The 14,443-nt window shown below is 43.8% G+C and overlaps 1 protein-coding gene and 1 pseudogene across 3 annotated transcripts in view; both read left to right on the top strand.

Annotated features, from left to right (window-relative positions):
• RBM44 (RNA binding motif protein 44) overlaps positions 1-14,443 on the top strand; it is a 31,930-nt gene that overhangs the window by 619 nt on the left and 16,868 nt on the right. For all 3 annotated transcript variants that reach the window (XM_020972239.2, XM_020972236.2, XM_020972237.2), the window contains exons 2-7: positions 7,323-8,962; positions 9,172-9,230; positions 10,497-10,673; positions 11,734-11,920; positions 12,014-12,036; positions 12,208-12,298. In XM_020972239.2, the coding sequence (XP_020827898.1) occupies positions 7,323-8,962; positions 9,172-9,230; positions 10,497-10,673; positions 11,734-11,920; positions 12,014-12,036; positions 12,208-12,298 (2,177 nt within the window). The remainder of the gene's footprint in view (positions 1-7,322; positions 8,963-9,171; positions 9,231-10,496; positions 10,674-11,733; positions 11,921-12,013; positions 12,037-12,207; positions 12,299-14,443) is intronic.
• Positions 3,600-4,071, top strand: LOC110198016 (large ribosomal subunit protein eL42-like; annotated as a pseudogene).

The following is a 14,443-nucleotide window of genomic DNA, read 5'->3' on the forward strand; positions in this document are numbered from 1 at the left end:
CTGCCCCCCCCAAAGGCCGCCTGCCCCTCCCCCCTGCTCTCCCCCAGGTCAACGGACGCCGCCCCTCCCCCCAGGGCCCGGGCTCCTTCACGCCCCGTGCTTCCCAACTCTCCAGGCTGGGGAGCAGCCTCTGACCCCCCCCCCCCCAGCGCTGGTGGGTCTGCTCGGGTGCCGGCCCAAGTGTCCAGGGTTGTCCAGGGACCTCGGGCGCCTCCTGCTTGTCTTGTGGCTTGGGGCACCCCGGGCTGGGAGGCATGGACGTTAGGAGAGGTAACTGGGCAGAACTTGGGTGGTCTCGGCCCCCCAGGTCGGCGGTGCTGGGCTGATGTTTGGGGTGTGGGAGCCCGGAGCTTCCCTCAATTTGAATGGGAGGGAAAGGATCTGTTTTCGCTTTCATGATCCCCCCCCCACGTTCTGGCCCCCTTCCCCAGTTGAGAGCAAAAGGAAAACAAAACCTACCACCAAAATGTGCTGTGGAAATATGTCCCTGTAGGCCAGGTCCACAGACGGAGCCCTGCACATCACACTGATCCCAGGTCCTAATTCCTTCGCAGCTGCTGCCTTCCCAGGTCTCCCTGAGCCCCCTCCAATCATTTCTTACAACACAGTAGCATTCCATCACGTCATGTAGGTGACTAGCTGATTCATTCACTCATTAAAGTTCGTGAAGCACCTGCTATGTGCAAAGCACTGTGGTTATAGAAATAGGCAAGAGACAATCCCTGCCCTCAAGGAGCTTACAGTCTAATGTGGGAGAACATGTGCAAACATGTACCCAAAGTGAGCTGTGCAGGGGATAAGGAGCAAATTATTCACCGAGGGAAGGAGCTGGAAAGCTTCTTGGAGGAAGCTGGAGGTCGGTAGTTGGAGCAGAGGAGGGAGGGTGTAAGAGGCAGGGGGTTCAGTCAGAGATGGAGGGTCTTGGTGGGAGGTATCAGGGAGTGGGGGGTAAGAAGGGGGGAGGGGAGAGGAGGTTATGAAGGGCTCCGAAGGCCAAACAAAGCTCTCTGTATTGGTTCTTGGAGGCCATAAGGAGCCAGTGGAGTTAATTGAGTGGGGGGGGGGGGTGACACGGTGGGACCTATGCTTTAAATGGAGGGGGGAATAGGGAGAACCTGAAGGCCAGCAGACCCACCCACAGGCTATTGGAGTAATCGGGGTGAGGTGAGCAGGGCCCCCCACCAGGGTGGGGGCAGTGTCAGAGGGAAGGGGGCAGATGGAGGATGTTACAGAGGTGAAATGGACAGGCCTTGGCAACAACTTGGACATGGGCTGGGGGTGAGATGGCGGGGAAGTCCAGGATGGCTCCCAGGCTGGGGGTCTGAGGGACAAGGGAGAAGGGTGTTGCCCAGAGGGAAGGAGAGGGGGCAAGGGGGCAGCTTAGGAAGAAAAATAATGAGCTCCATTTTGGACACGTCCAGTTTGAGATGTCTCAAAGGCAGCTGGAGATGGGAGACTGGAGGTCAGCAGAAAGATTGGGGCTGGAAAGGTAGATTTGAGAATGATCAGCACAGAGATGGTCATTGACTCCACGGGGGCTGAGGAGATCCCTGGGGGACATCTACAGTGAAAGTGTGTGATCTGGAGGAGGAGACAGAGAGGTGGGAGGAGAAGATCTAAGCAGGAGGAAGTAACCAACTGTGATTGGAAGTAAGGTCTCCATTTTTTCTGTAAAATGTGAAGCAAGGTTCTCAGCTGGAGCTATGAAATGGTGGTAAAAAGGCTTGAGAAAAACACCAGGGTGGATGGCAGATACTGGGGGGTGGGATAAGGGGGGATGGCCGCTCCCAGCCTAGGTGGTGGCAGGCCCCAATAGCATGGAAGAGGGTCTGCCTCTTCTGTCCTCCTGCAGTTAGCAGGCCCCCAAGCTTTGCTTCATGCTTTGGCCTGGGCTGAGTTTGGCAGGTGACTGGAAGCTTGGGCTTTTGAAAAAGACAGTCTCTCCAAGACAGCAAGCAAACATGTACATGTACAGTCATATTAAACATATTTCCACATTAATCATGTTGTGAAAAAAGAATCAGAACAAAAGGGAAAAACTAAGAGAGAGAAAATCGTGTGTTTCAGTCTGCATTCAAACACCATAGTTCTTTCTCTGGGTATGGATAGCATGCGTCTTTTGTAATTGTCTTGAATCACAATATTGCAGAGAAGAGCTGAGTCTATCATAGTTAATCATTGTACAATGTTCTCCCGGTTCTGTTCACTTCACTCGGCATCAGTTCATGTAAGTCTTTCTAGATTTTTCTGAAATCCGCCTGCTTATCATTTCTCAGTGCACAGTAGTATTCCATTACATTCATATACTACAACTTGTTCAGCCATTCCCTAATTGATGAGCATCCCCTCAAATGCCAATTTTTTGCCACCTCAAAAAGAGCTGCTATAAATATTTTTATACATGTGGGTCTTTTCCCCTATTTTATGATCTCTTTGGGATACAGACCTACTAGTGGTATTGCTGGATCAAAGGGTATGTACAGTTTTTTAGCCCTTTGGGCATGGTTCCAAATTGTTCTCCAGAATGATTGGATTAGTTCACAACTCCACCAGCAATGCATTAGTGTTGCAGTTTTCCCAAATCTTCTCCAAGAACAGAACGGAAGTCTGTACACAACATTTGTAGATCTGACCAAGGCCTTTGATACAGTCAGTCGTGAGAGCTTATGGAAAATTATGTCAAAATTTGGTTGCCCAGAGAAGTTGATCAGTATTGTATGTCAGTTTCACAATGGCATGCTTGCCTGGGTTCTGGATAATGGATGGTGCGCTCGTGCTTTCCCAGTTATCGGTGGAATGAAACTAGGCTGCGTGCTTATTCCATGCTTTTTAGCATGGTATCTTCGAACGTCTTCAGTGAGGAGGAACGTGGCATCAAAGTCAGCTGCCACATTTATGGTACATTCTTCAGCTTGAAAAGGCTACAAGCCAAGACCAAAGTGGAGGGAGTGTTGGTGCATGCCTTTATATTTGCAGATGATTGTGCACTCGATGCAGTCTCTGAAGCTGAGATGCAACAAAGTATGGTTCTGTTCTCAGCGGCTTGTGCTAATTTTGGCCTACCAGTTAGCACCAGGAAAATACAAGTGCTCTATCAGCCACCACACCACCAGTATGAGGAACCATTGGTTGCAGCAAATTGAGAAGTTTTGAATACTGTGGCTAAGTTCCCCCACCTTGGCAGTTGACTTTCCAAGGATGTACGCATTGATGAGGTTGACTCATGCCGGAGCTAGCTCAGGGTTTGGGAGGCTCTGAAGGAAAGTGTGGGAGAGAAGAGATATTAAACTGACTACCAAACTGAAGTCTACAGAGCCACTGTGCTGACTTGTTGTTGTCTGCCTGTGGAACCTGGACAGTCTACCAGTGCCGTGCCAGGACACGGAATCACTTCCGTTGGAATTGTCTTAGGAAGATTCGGAAGATCACCTGGCCAGTAAGATGCCAGAGCCTGAGGTCCTTTCTTGAGGTAAACTGCTGAGCCTTCAAACTCTGCTGCAGAGAGCAGAATGCCAGTGGGCTGGCCATGCCATTCAAATGTAAAATGTTTGCTTGCCAAAAAGACTTTTAGGGAGAACTCACACAGGGCAAGTGTTCATATGGTGGTCCGAAGAAGCGATTCAGGGACACTCTCGAGGTCTCTCTTAGGAACTTTGGAATTGAGTTTTCCTCCATCATCATTGTCCTTGCCTGTGAACGCTTGGCTGAGGGATTGCAGCGGCTTGGACGTCAGAGAAGCCCGGGTGGAAGTGAGGCGCTATCCTGTGGTGAATGTCCTTAAAACCCACCGAACTTTGTGCAAAAGGTGCGGCAAGCACTAGCCTCACAAAGTGAGGCGGCACAAGAAATATAAGGATTCCCTGTATGTGCAGGGAAAAAGGCGATACAGTCAGCAGCAGAGTGGCTCTGGTGGTCAAGCAAAACCAAAAAAACGCAAAGGCCACCAAAAAGATTATACTGAGGCTTGGCTGTGTATAACCCAACTGCAGGTCTGAGAGGATGCTTGCCATTAAGAGGCATAAGCATTTTGAACTGGGGGGAGATAAGAAGAGCAAGGGCCAAATGATCTAGTTCTGAGTTTCCTTGTTTTCATCTTAATAGGAAAAGACCATTCTACTCCATCCCTTGGTTTTGTGTTTTCTGTCTTGAAAAGGAAGAGGCTTGAATAAAGCCAAGTCTCATGCCATGTGAAGCTTGTCCTCTTGTAGGGAAAGTTCTGGAGGATGTGGCTGAGTGTTGTAACTTTAGTCATCTACTTAATGAGATTATGTGTCATGGCAGGAAAGCCCAGCTGGACATTTCGGGGGGGGGGGGGGGTCTAGGTCCTGTGACTAAAATAGTTAACTGACAGCCTGGATTCCCAGGCAGACTGGGAGTGGGGAAATCAGGGATACAAAGGAATAAAGATAGGGAGAGCCAGCCCCTATTTTATAGGCTTTCAGCAAATCCACTTCATCACTGTCAGAGATTGCCCTGTTTTCAAACATTAGTGGAGTGGTTTCCCATATCTGTTTGGGTTGTTAGGGTTCTTTGGGGAGAACTAATAATGACTGAATTGCCTGGCCATTAAAGGGGTGGCCTATTAATTGAAAACTCCTTCGTACCTTGTTTTCAAATTATTAATCAAATGAGTTCCCATATCTATTTGGGTTGAGTTAATTCTCTAAAGAGAACTAATTAATAGTGATTGAAATAATCCCATCATTAAAGGGATGGCCTGTTAATTGAAAACTGATATTATGTGTAGGGGTAGGTGGGAATGACAGCTGGTCAAGACTTGGAACAGTAAAGAATGGAGCTCATTGTTCCTTCATTTTATATCTTTTTTTTTTTGTATTACATAAACTCATATTAGGCTTTAACCCCCTTGAGGGCAGAAACTTTGTGTCAATCTTTGTATCTTGGCACCGTGCCTTTCACACGAAAGGTGCTTAATAAATGTTGAGTCTTCCTAAAAAAAAAAAAAAGAACTTTGGAGTCGATTGTGTGACATGGGAGACATTGGCATGGGAGTGCTTGGCATGGTGTGCCCACATCAGAGATGGTGCTGTGTTCTATGAGCAGAGCAGAACTGAAATAGCTCAAGAGAAATGCAAGATAGGCAAGCTTAAGAGAATCTGCCCCAAAGGTTCCCACAGACTGTTTGTGCCCAACCTGTGGTAAAACATTCTGAGCTCTTATTGGTCTGATCAACCCCGGTCGGATGCCTTGTGACGTGACTCTGATGTAGTGATGTGATTTTGGTTCTCTTCAAGAACAAGGGACAACCACCAACCATCATTTTCCCTTTTGTTATTTTAGCCAATCTGATAGGTGTGAGGTGGTATCTCAGAGTTGTTTTAATTTGCATTTCTCTAATTAATAGTGATTTAAAGCATTTTTTTAAAATTTCTTCATCCGTGCCTGTTCACATCCTTTGACCATTTATCAATTGGGGAATGACTTGTATTCTTATAAATTTAACTTAGTAAGAAAGGCTCTTTTTTTTTGCTTCAATATCTTCCTCTGAAGGTGAACCCCAGTCTTCTCTATTCCCATAGTAACTTTCTGTGGTGAGATTCTTTCTCCTTTGCCTGCTCATTTTTTAAAAATTTGTAGCAGCTTATTATTGTAATCACCTCTAGCCCTGGGTTATGGGGGATGGTGTTTCTGGCCTCAGATCCTCCTTCAGTTATCTTCTCTGCCTTGGAACCAAAACCAAGACCTCCACCCTCCCGGGAGTGCCCACAGCCAGCGGCATCCTGGGCCCACTGCTTCTGCACTCACCCAGCGTGTGCTGGTTCCTTCTGTCCCAGCCCAGCTGGGTCTGGAATTCTTTATCAGCGAACATTCCCTCAAACTTCTCCCTCTCCTAATCCCACTCTGATTCTCGACTCCTTAGGCTGTTTAGGAGGTGAAAATTCCTGTGGCTGGGCTGAGGCTACCTCCCAACCCAGCTAGCCCCAGGGCTCAAAGCATGGGGGTGTTTATACTTCACAGGGAACAAATCTCAGGTCTTCTCTGGTTATCCCAGGCAGACCACTGTTCTGTCCAAACACTTGTTTATTTTGGTGCTCTGCGTTTTCCCTGAGGTGCTCTTTTGTTTAGGAGGGGAAAGCCAGAGAGCTTGAAATTTTGTGACCTGTTTCATCTTCCCAGAATCCTGTCCACCAAAGTTAGTTTTGACTTAAATTAGTATGTGATAGAATGCAAATAAGTCTCTTTCTATGATTATTAGTACTACTGTTCATTCTTTCCAAGCATTACATACAGCTACTTAGTGATTTGTGTATGTGTGTGTGTCTTTAAAAAAAGTTTTCCTGGTGCCATAGTTGTGAAAGGTGGCTTTCCGTGTTCCAGATTTTTTAAAATGATCTTTTATAGTTAGTTTCATTTGATGCTTATTGTGGCGTATCATATAAGAAGCCCGTCTTAACCTAATTTCTGCAGGACTGCTCTTCATTTTTCTTACCAGTTTTGTCCAATAGAGGAGTCTTATTATCAAATACTGGGCTCCCAGGTTCACTGGATCCTGAGTCTTCCTTGTCTAAGCATTTTTTAAGTGTAGCTGCTCGAGGCCAAGCACTGTGCTGGATGCAGCAGATGCTAAGACAAAAATAAAACTGTTCCCACCCCCAAGAAGCTTATGTTCTATTGGGGAAGCAGCCTGTCCGTACCTGAGGATAAACAGAGTAAATGCAAAGTCACATCATGCAGATGGGAGAGTAGAGAAAGATGGTATGCCAAAAGTAGTATCAGAAGTGAGGAGGGAGTGTCTTTTGGCCTGGCCTGGAGACAGACCATCCCACAAAAGGAGCAGCAGACAGGCCCAGAGCATGGGTGAAGGAGACTCAGGATTCATCTGCTGCGAAAGTTGGCAGGAGCCAAGTGGTGAAGAGCTTCAATGCAGACCTATCTTGTTTACCCAGTACCAGACAGTCTGGATGGTTATGGCTTCATAATATAGGCTGAGGTCTGGTAACTCGGTGACCACCTCCATTCTTGCTTTTTTTTTTCTTTGATTGTATGAGTTTGAGTTGAGAACAATGGGGGATGGGTTACAGAAGTAACTGGGGAAGATAAAGTTTGGGGGAGGTGCCATGAAAGGCCAGGGCTAGAGTGTAAGAGGGTTTTAAGTACCCAAAAGGTACTCTTCCCCCTTGTAGGAGAGGCCCCAGAGGGCAGATTTGAGAATGGTGGGTTAGCATTAAAGATTAAGGCTGGGTGTCAGAAACAACCTCCCCACCACCAGTGTGTTCGGAAGTGGAGTGGCCCCGGAGCCTGCCTGTTGGTGGAGAATCTTGTTGAAAGGCACATTTTTACCATGCTTCTTCTGCTTTCAGATGAGCCATCAAGTCCCAAGAGAAAACAGTTCTTTCTGGCCTCTCATTATTGTGATAAAAACATCAGTGGTGAAAGTCTGTTCACTATTTCTCATGATCACTGCAATTTCTTGATATTGGAGCAGATGGATAAAGACAACATGAGCCTCTTGGACAAAGGGGAGGTGTCTGAGCTGTCCTTCTCAGGGAGCCCCCCTGCCTCTCTTGGGAGAGTTCCCTATCAGTCTAGTGACCTCTCAGGTATAGTTGACTATGCTCTCTTGAATGATACCTATTCCATCAATATCCCAGACTCAGATTCTAAGTTGAAAGAACACTTTATGTATTTGAGTTCAGAGGCAGATCTTGAAATGCAAAAAGAAGAGCAATTTTTTGATATTTTGAAAGACCAAAACAAAGATTCTAGAGTTTTGGAAGGCATCTGCAGAAATGTAGATTACAAGGAGATTATTGGTAGTGATGTTCAGAAGCTTGATCTGGGTGAAGATTCCCAGCAGGAATATCACAGTGCTGAAGAGCAAGATTGCTCTGGTTATCATTTAGATTTTGACCAAATTAAGACACTATGTACCCGTAATTCAGAAGTCATAGAGATGGAAAATCCAGATTATGAAATTGACTGTGCTAATGGTCTGGGCAAGAATCATGTGAACAAACTGGAAGGTGGCACCTTCTTCTCCTGTAAGTCAACTCCCACTCATACACAAGAAGAAGATATGGCCGCGATGCCTGAGCTTCATGATTACCTGTCTCTAACCGAGTACCATGGTCAGAAGTCCTGTAGCTGCGGAGAACAAGAGACAAGTTTCACAAACCAGAGTTTACTTGATGGCATGGTACACATGAGTGATACTGCAGAAGAGCAGGACGTTGCCTGCAGTCAGACTTCTCAATTACTGAGCAGTCCAGGGATACCTCAGCAGACATGCAAAGCCAGTATTTCTCCTGACAAAAGGGAGCCTCAGATGACTGAGAAGAAAGATGTCTGTGGGGAAGCAGGGGAAGAGAACACCATTCTGAAGAGTATGGAAAACCCTGGTTTGTTCCTAGAAAGAGCTTCAGCGGTATCACAGCAGCCCAGCAAATGTTGGCAGAGTTCTACAACTTTTATTTTTGATGAATCTGATATTTCTGCCTGTGACCAGTTGTGTTATAAATTCATCCAGAGCACTAACAAGCCAGGTTTAGATTTTCCCATGACAATGCCAAAGGTTTCAGCTAAAGAGAGTCATTTGATAGAAGAAGATAGCCCTACAAAAGCGGCCAGCAAAACACACCTTATCGATGTGGAACCCAAGTATCCCAAGCACTCGGTGGGTGCAGCCAGTGCAGCAGTTACAGTGAACCAGATAGTTGATGCCAGCTCTGATTTTAGGGCCTGTTTCACCACGAGCAGGGCCACAAGCGCAAGGTCTTCTGTAGCCTCCACGTCAAGCAATACAGAAATAACCATGATGAACAAAACACGGCCCGGTGAGTGGCCGGAGGAGAAGCTGAGAAGCATTGCCTGCAACACAGACTGGTCCTGTCTGCAGCAGTGGGCAGAGGAAGAGTGCCACTCACGAGGGATTTTCCCCAAAGACCAAGAAAAGTCTTTTCCAGTTGAGAATTCAAAAGCTAATGACAGTTTCTTAATTAAGGTAATATTAAGCTTTTTTTGGTTTTATCTCCTATGAAGCCTCCCTGAATTCCTCCCCTCACTACTCCACAAAAATTGTGAATGATAGGGTGTAAAAGCACAAAAGTGGTTACATTTGGTATACTAATAGGGAGTTTCTGGTGGTCTGCTTGTGTGGTATCTTGATTTCCATCACTGAACATTTCTAATTGTTTGTTAAAATGTTTTCAGGATTGCCTGGAATTGAAAAATAAATTTGATGTCAAAGACATAAAGAAAAACCCTGAGAGGTATGTGATATGATTTATATGATGCTTTTATAATCGATTGTGAATGACAAGGATATGAAAAGTCAAAATTGGATTGTGTCTTCCCGGCTGACATCATTTTAGTGGAATGAAATGGCCAAAGGAACCTTAAGAGTTGTTTCAATCCCTACTCTCTAGCCATGTCCAAACAGCCCAGGACAGATGCTTATGTAGTTCCTTCAAAAAATTCAGATTTAGTATTTGTTAAACACCTAATACGTGCAAGGCATTAGACATTTTTAATGGCTCGGTGGATACTCTGCAGTCTCCCTTAATAACCCCTCCTTCTGTTTTATCACCTTGTCTGCCTGGCTCCCTCTCTTGGCCAGACTCTCTCTGCTGCCTTTCCTTTAACTGCTCCACTACTATTCCATGTGGTCATGTCTGTATGTCTGTCTGCCTGCCTGCGTACACATACACAAAATTGACATCTCACCATCTCTGGAACTTGTAAGTGTAATGCAGTTTCCCTGTCTTCCTTGATGGCATATATTTTTTGTTTCTTTGTTGAAATACATGATCACAACTTCTGGTTTATTTGTTTTACATGCAGCGGAGGCACAGTACACTGCGTTCTAGCTCTTCACTTTAAACTGGTGTGTGCATCTATAAGTTAAATGTGTTTCTTTTAGGCAGAAAGTTGTTGGCTTCTTTGTCTAAGCTATACTGGTACAGTCTTCCATTTAATAGGTGAATTCAGCGCCTTGGCTTTTGAAGGTTGTAATTGTAATTTGGGGTTTGTTTGTTTTTTTTTGGTTTTTGTTTTTAAGCAGTTGGGGTTAAGTGACTTGCCCAGGGTCACGCAGCTAGTAACTGTCAAGTGTTTGGTCTTAGGCCAGATTTGAATTGTAATTGTAATTTTTACAACACAGTGATAGCAATCAAACCCTTTTATTCCTTTGGAAAAATGCATTAATATACAAAGAGCTCAGATTCTGTCTCTGTCCTGATACGAGACAGGAAGCTGCATCCCTTGCCTTTCCCAGTGCCAGCAGGTAAATGAGAAACCCTTACTATAATAATGCCTATCTTAGAAAAGGGTGGCTTATTAAGATGTTTTCTTTATTTTTAAAAGTAACGGATTTATCTTTAAATCTCAAGTCATTTTCTAGAAGTGTTGTTCGTGCAAAATTCTCAGTCACCTGTAGAAACTGATTTAAGATAAAAATCTAGAAAATGAACAGCTTGCTCTTAATGTTAAATAGATTCATTCTGAGTTTTGACCTAATCCTGCTCTTTGTTTTAAAGTCTGTGTCAACCTTCTAAAGACGTGGAGAGGGATGTTTCTTCCAAATGTTGTCAGAAAACACTGCAGAGAGCCATAAAGGCAGAGTTGCTGCTTTTAAAAGCCCATTATCAGATGTGTCATCAGCATTGTTGGAAAATTTACAGACTTGTAATGGAAGAAAAGGAAAGTTTTACTAGGCATGTATTGATTGCTTTTTAAAATATTGTCTATCTGAAACACATCAGAAAAAAACCAGGTGTTAGCATGTCACAAAATTAATAATCATGAATCTTAGTCTGGTGTCTAAAAATGTTTTGTTATGGTTGGGGGGAATGGAGTGTTGTGTGAATTGTGCTAGTCTGGGCGAGGTGGCTGACTCCAGAGTGAGTGTCCCCTTTAAATGCCTGCTCCTCATGGGTAGTGGGAAGGATTGGTCAGTGCCAGCCCCAGGAGGACTCCTGTTGGGAGTGGGCTGCCTCCTCCTCCAGGTTCCCAACAGTGGCCCTAGAGATATAACTCTGTTAGTTATTTCATTATTCTTCTGAAAACTTTTTTTAATCTTGATAGAAATCTATCTATGTCCATTTTGTACAATGTGACATGTAAAAAGTTTGAGAGACATAGTTTCTGGGTAGTCATTTTGTTAATTATGCCAGTTGATAATTAATAAAAGGGATCAATGGCACTCTTAAATGCCAGATGGAACTCACTCAACGCTTATATGCCCTTGGAAGAGTGGGTGTTCCTGAGGGTGGAAATTAAATCTGATTGGTTAATAAGTAATGAGAGAATGAATATTATAATGAGAGGTGGGCTTATTCTAATGAGGGGCTGGGGGGGGGGGTCTGATCACTCAGTCTTGGACAAAGATACTTACCTCTTCTCCAGACTGCCCCTACCTAGGGTACCCTAGACAACAGGGGTTCCCCCTGTACTCCCACCTGGTTGACTTAAAACACAGTGAATGGACTGGATTTCACCAGACTAGAATCTCTTTACCTTTTGATCTAAATTTTCCCAGGGGGGTGCATCTGCCCAAGATTTCATCTCTTTTGTCAATCCCACCCTTCAAAGGCTGACTGAGTAGCCTACAGGGAATGAGGACATAAAAGGAGAGAAAAATCTTAGTCCTAATTTAATAATTGGCTCTTCATATAAGAAAGACATAATCGTTTCTCTCAACAGTAGTGATAAGCATGTGTGTTTAAAGCCCAAGGTGTAGGGATATGTACTCACCTACTTTTTACTGCTTAACAGGAATTTTGCAAGTGATTTTGCTAAAACAGAATTAGGATCTGCGTTGCTGTCCCTTTTTGGAGATCTGAAATTTAAGTATTTGAGTATGCGAGAAAAAATAACAAAGGGAGTACCACTGGATGAATTGCCTCCCCTTTCTGTGGAGTCCAAATTGTCGCCTTTCTTTTCCACTTTTATTCCTTCCAAGGTATGTGTTGTGGTAATGAGAGGGGTTTTTTTTTAACATTTTCTGCAGAAAATATTGGTGTTTTAATGGATTTTTCCTTCCCTTTCTCTCCAGCTAATGAATGAAGACTCTCATATGTAAGTTACGTTTTTTTCCTAAGTCAGATAAGCATCATCAAGCTCTGACGATGAACGTTGTAATTGTTTCGCTCTGTGTGTGTTCTATATCTGGTTCTTACTCAGAAATGTTATCTTTATCCTGCTGTGTCCTCTTTGTGCACTAAAGTAATCTGTGTGTTTTCGTTCCAGCTTTTCAGGACCAAACTCAGGCCTCATTGATGTTACTGATGCATGTAACACCGACCCCAGTGCTACCAACCTGAAAAGGACCCTTTCTCAGGTGAGGTTAGGGGTGGGCTTTAGGTCCCTCCACAGTGGGAATTCCTGGTTCTTTGTGTGATACACAATGTCGCCGAGTACAGTCTTGGTCCCGCTCTTGGCTTGGCTCTGTGACAGACCCCAGTGCAGCCAAGCAGCTGCTTCTGTGTGGCCCAAGCAAGTCCTGTCTCCCGCCAGGCCTCAGTTTCCTAGGCATAAGGTAAGAGATATGTCCTAGGTGGTTTCTAAAGTTGTCCCCCCCCCTGCCCCGTTCAAATACATCCCAGTGATAGAGTGAAAGCAAACATGTCTGCCTGGCCTTGAGATGCGAATACATTGATTTTTTTTTTAATTATACATGTGCAGTCATGCAGAACATATTCATAATAGTCATGTTATGAAACAAAACATAGACAAGAAAAAAAAGAAAAAGTAAAAAAGCTCTGCTTCATGCAGTTTATATTCAGACACTCAGTTTTTCATCTGGGGATGGATATCATTTTTCATCATAAGTCCTTCAGAGTTGTCTTGGATTATTGTGTTGCTGAGAATAGCTAAGTCATTCACAACAGATCATCTTACAGTATTGCTATTACTTTATACACAGCACATTTCACTTTGTGTCAGCTCACGTAAGTCTTCCCAGCTTTTTCTGAGAGCGTCCCGCTCATCATTTCTTATAGTACAATAATATTGCATTATTATCACATACCACAGCTTGTTTAGCCATTCCCCAATTGATAGGCATCCTCACCTTCTAATTCTTTACCCCCATAGAAGAGCTGCTATAAATATTTTTGTACACATAAGTCCTTTTCCTTTTTGTTTTTTATCTCTTGGAATACAGACTTAGTAGTGGTATTGCTAGGTCAAAAGGGTGTGCCTGGTTTTGTAACCCTTTGGGCATAGTTGCTAATTGCTCAACAGAATGGTAGAATTGTTTCACAACTCCATCAATAGTGCGTTAAAATCTCATTTTTCCCACCTTCCCTCCAACATATGTCATTTTCTTTGTCCTGTTAGCCAAGCTAAGACATATGAGGTAGTACTTCAGAATTGTTTTAATTTGCAGTTCTCCAATCACTAGTGACAATGTTTTTTCATGTAGCTGTAGATAGCTTTGATTGCTTCATCTGAAAACTGATCATATCTTTTGATCATTTATCAGTTGGGAAATGGCTGTTATTTTTATAAATTTGACTCCATTCTCTGTGTGTTTGAGAAATGAGGACTTTATCAGAGAAACTTGCTTCAAAATTTTTTCCACAATTACTATTGCTAAATGTATTTCCCTCCATCCTATTCCCCCCCCCCATTATTCTATTCTCTCTCTCCTTTCACCTTGTCCCTCCTCAAAAGTGTTTTGTTTCTGAGTAGCCCCTCCCTCAATCTGCCCTCTCTTCTATCATCCATCCTTCTCTTATCCCCTTCCTCTCCTCCCACTTTCCTGTAGGGTGAGATAGATTTCTATACCCAGTTAAGTGGGTCTGTTATTCCCTCTTTGAGCCAATTCTGATGAGAATAAAGTTCATTCATTAGCCCCCCCACCTCCCTCATCTTTCCCTCCACTGTAAAATCATTTTCTTACCTCTTTTATATGAGATAATTTACTCCATTCTACTTCTCTCTTTCCCTTTCCTCCCAGTACATTCTTCTCTCACCCCTTAATTTTATTTTTTAGATATCATCCCTTCATGTTCAACTCACCCTGTGCCCTCTGTCTATATATGCTCCTTCTAGCTACTCTAATAATGAGAAAGGTCTTATGAGTTACAAGTATCATCTTCCCCTATAGGGATGTAAACAGTTTAAACTTAATTAAATCCCTTATATGACTTCCCTTTCCTGTTTACCTTTTCATACTTCTATTGAGTCTTGTATTTGAAAGTCAGATTTTCTACTCAGCTCTGGTCTTTTCATCAAGAATGCTTGAAAGTCTTCTTTTTCACTGAATGTCTATTTTTTTTCCCCTGAAGGATTAAACTCAGTTTTGCTGGATAAGTGATTCTTCGTTTTAATTCTAGCTCCTTTGCTCTTCAGAATATCATATTCTAACCCCCTCAATCCTTTAATGTAGATGCTAAATCTCGTGTTATTCTGCCTATGGCTCCATGATACTTGAATTGTTTCTTTCTGGCTGCTGGCAGTATTTTCTCCTTGACCTGGG

This window comes from Phascolarctos cinereus, unplaced genomic scaffold, assembly GCF_003287225.1.
Source record: "Phascolarctos cinereus isolate Bilbo 61053 unplaced genomic scaffold, phaCin_HiC Scaffold_5;HRSCAF=322, whole genome shotgun sequence".
Classification (NCBI taxonomy): Eukaryota; Metazoa; Chordata; class Mammalia; order Diprotodontia; family Phascolarctidae; genus Phascolarctos; species Phascolarctos cinereus.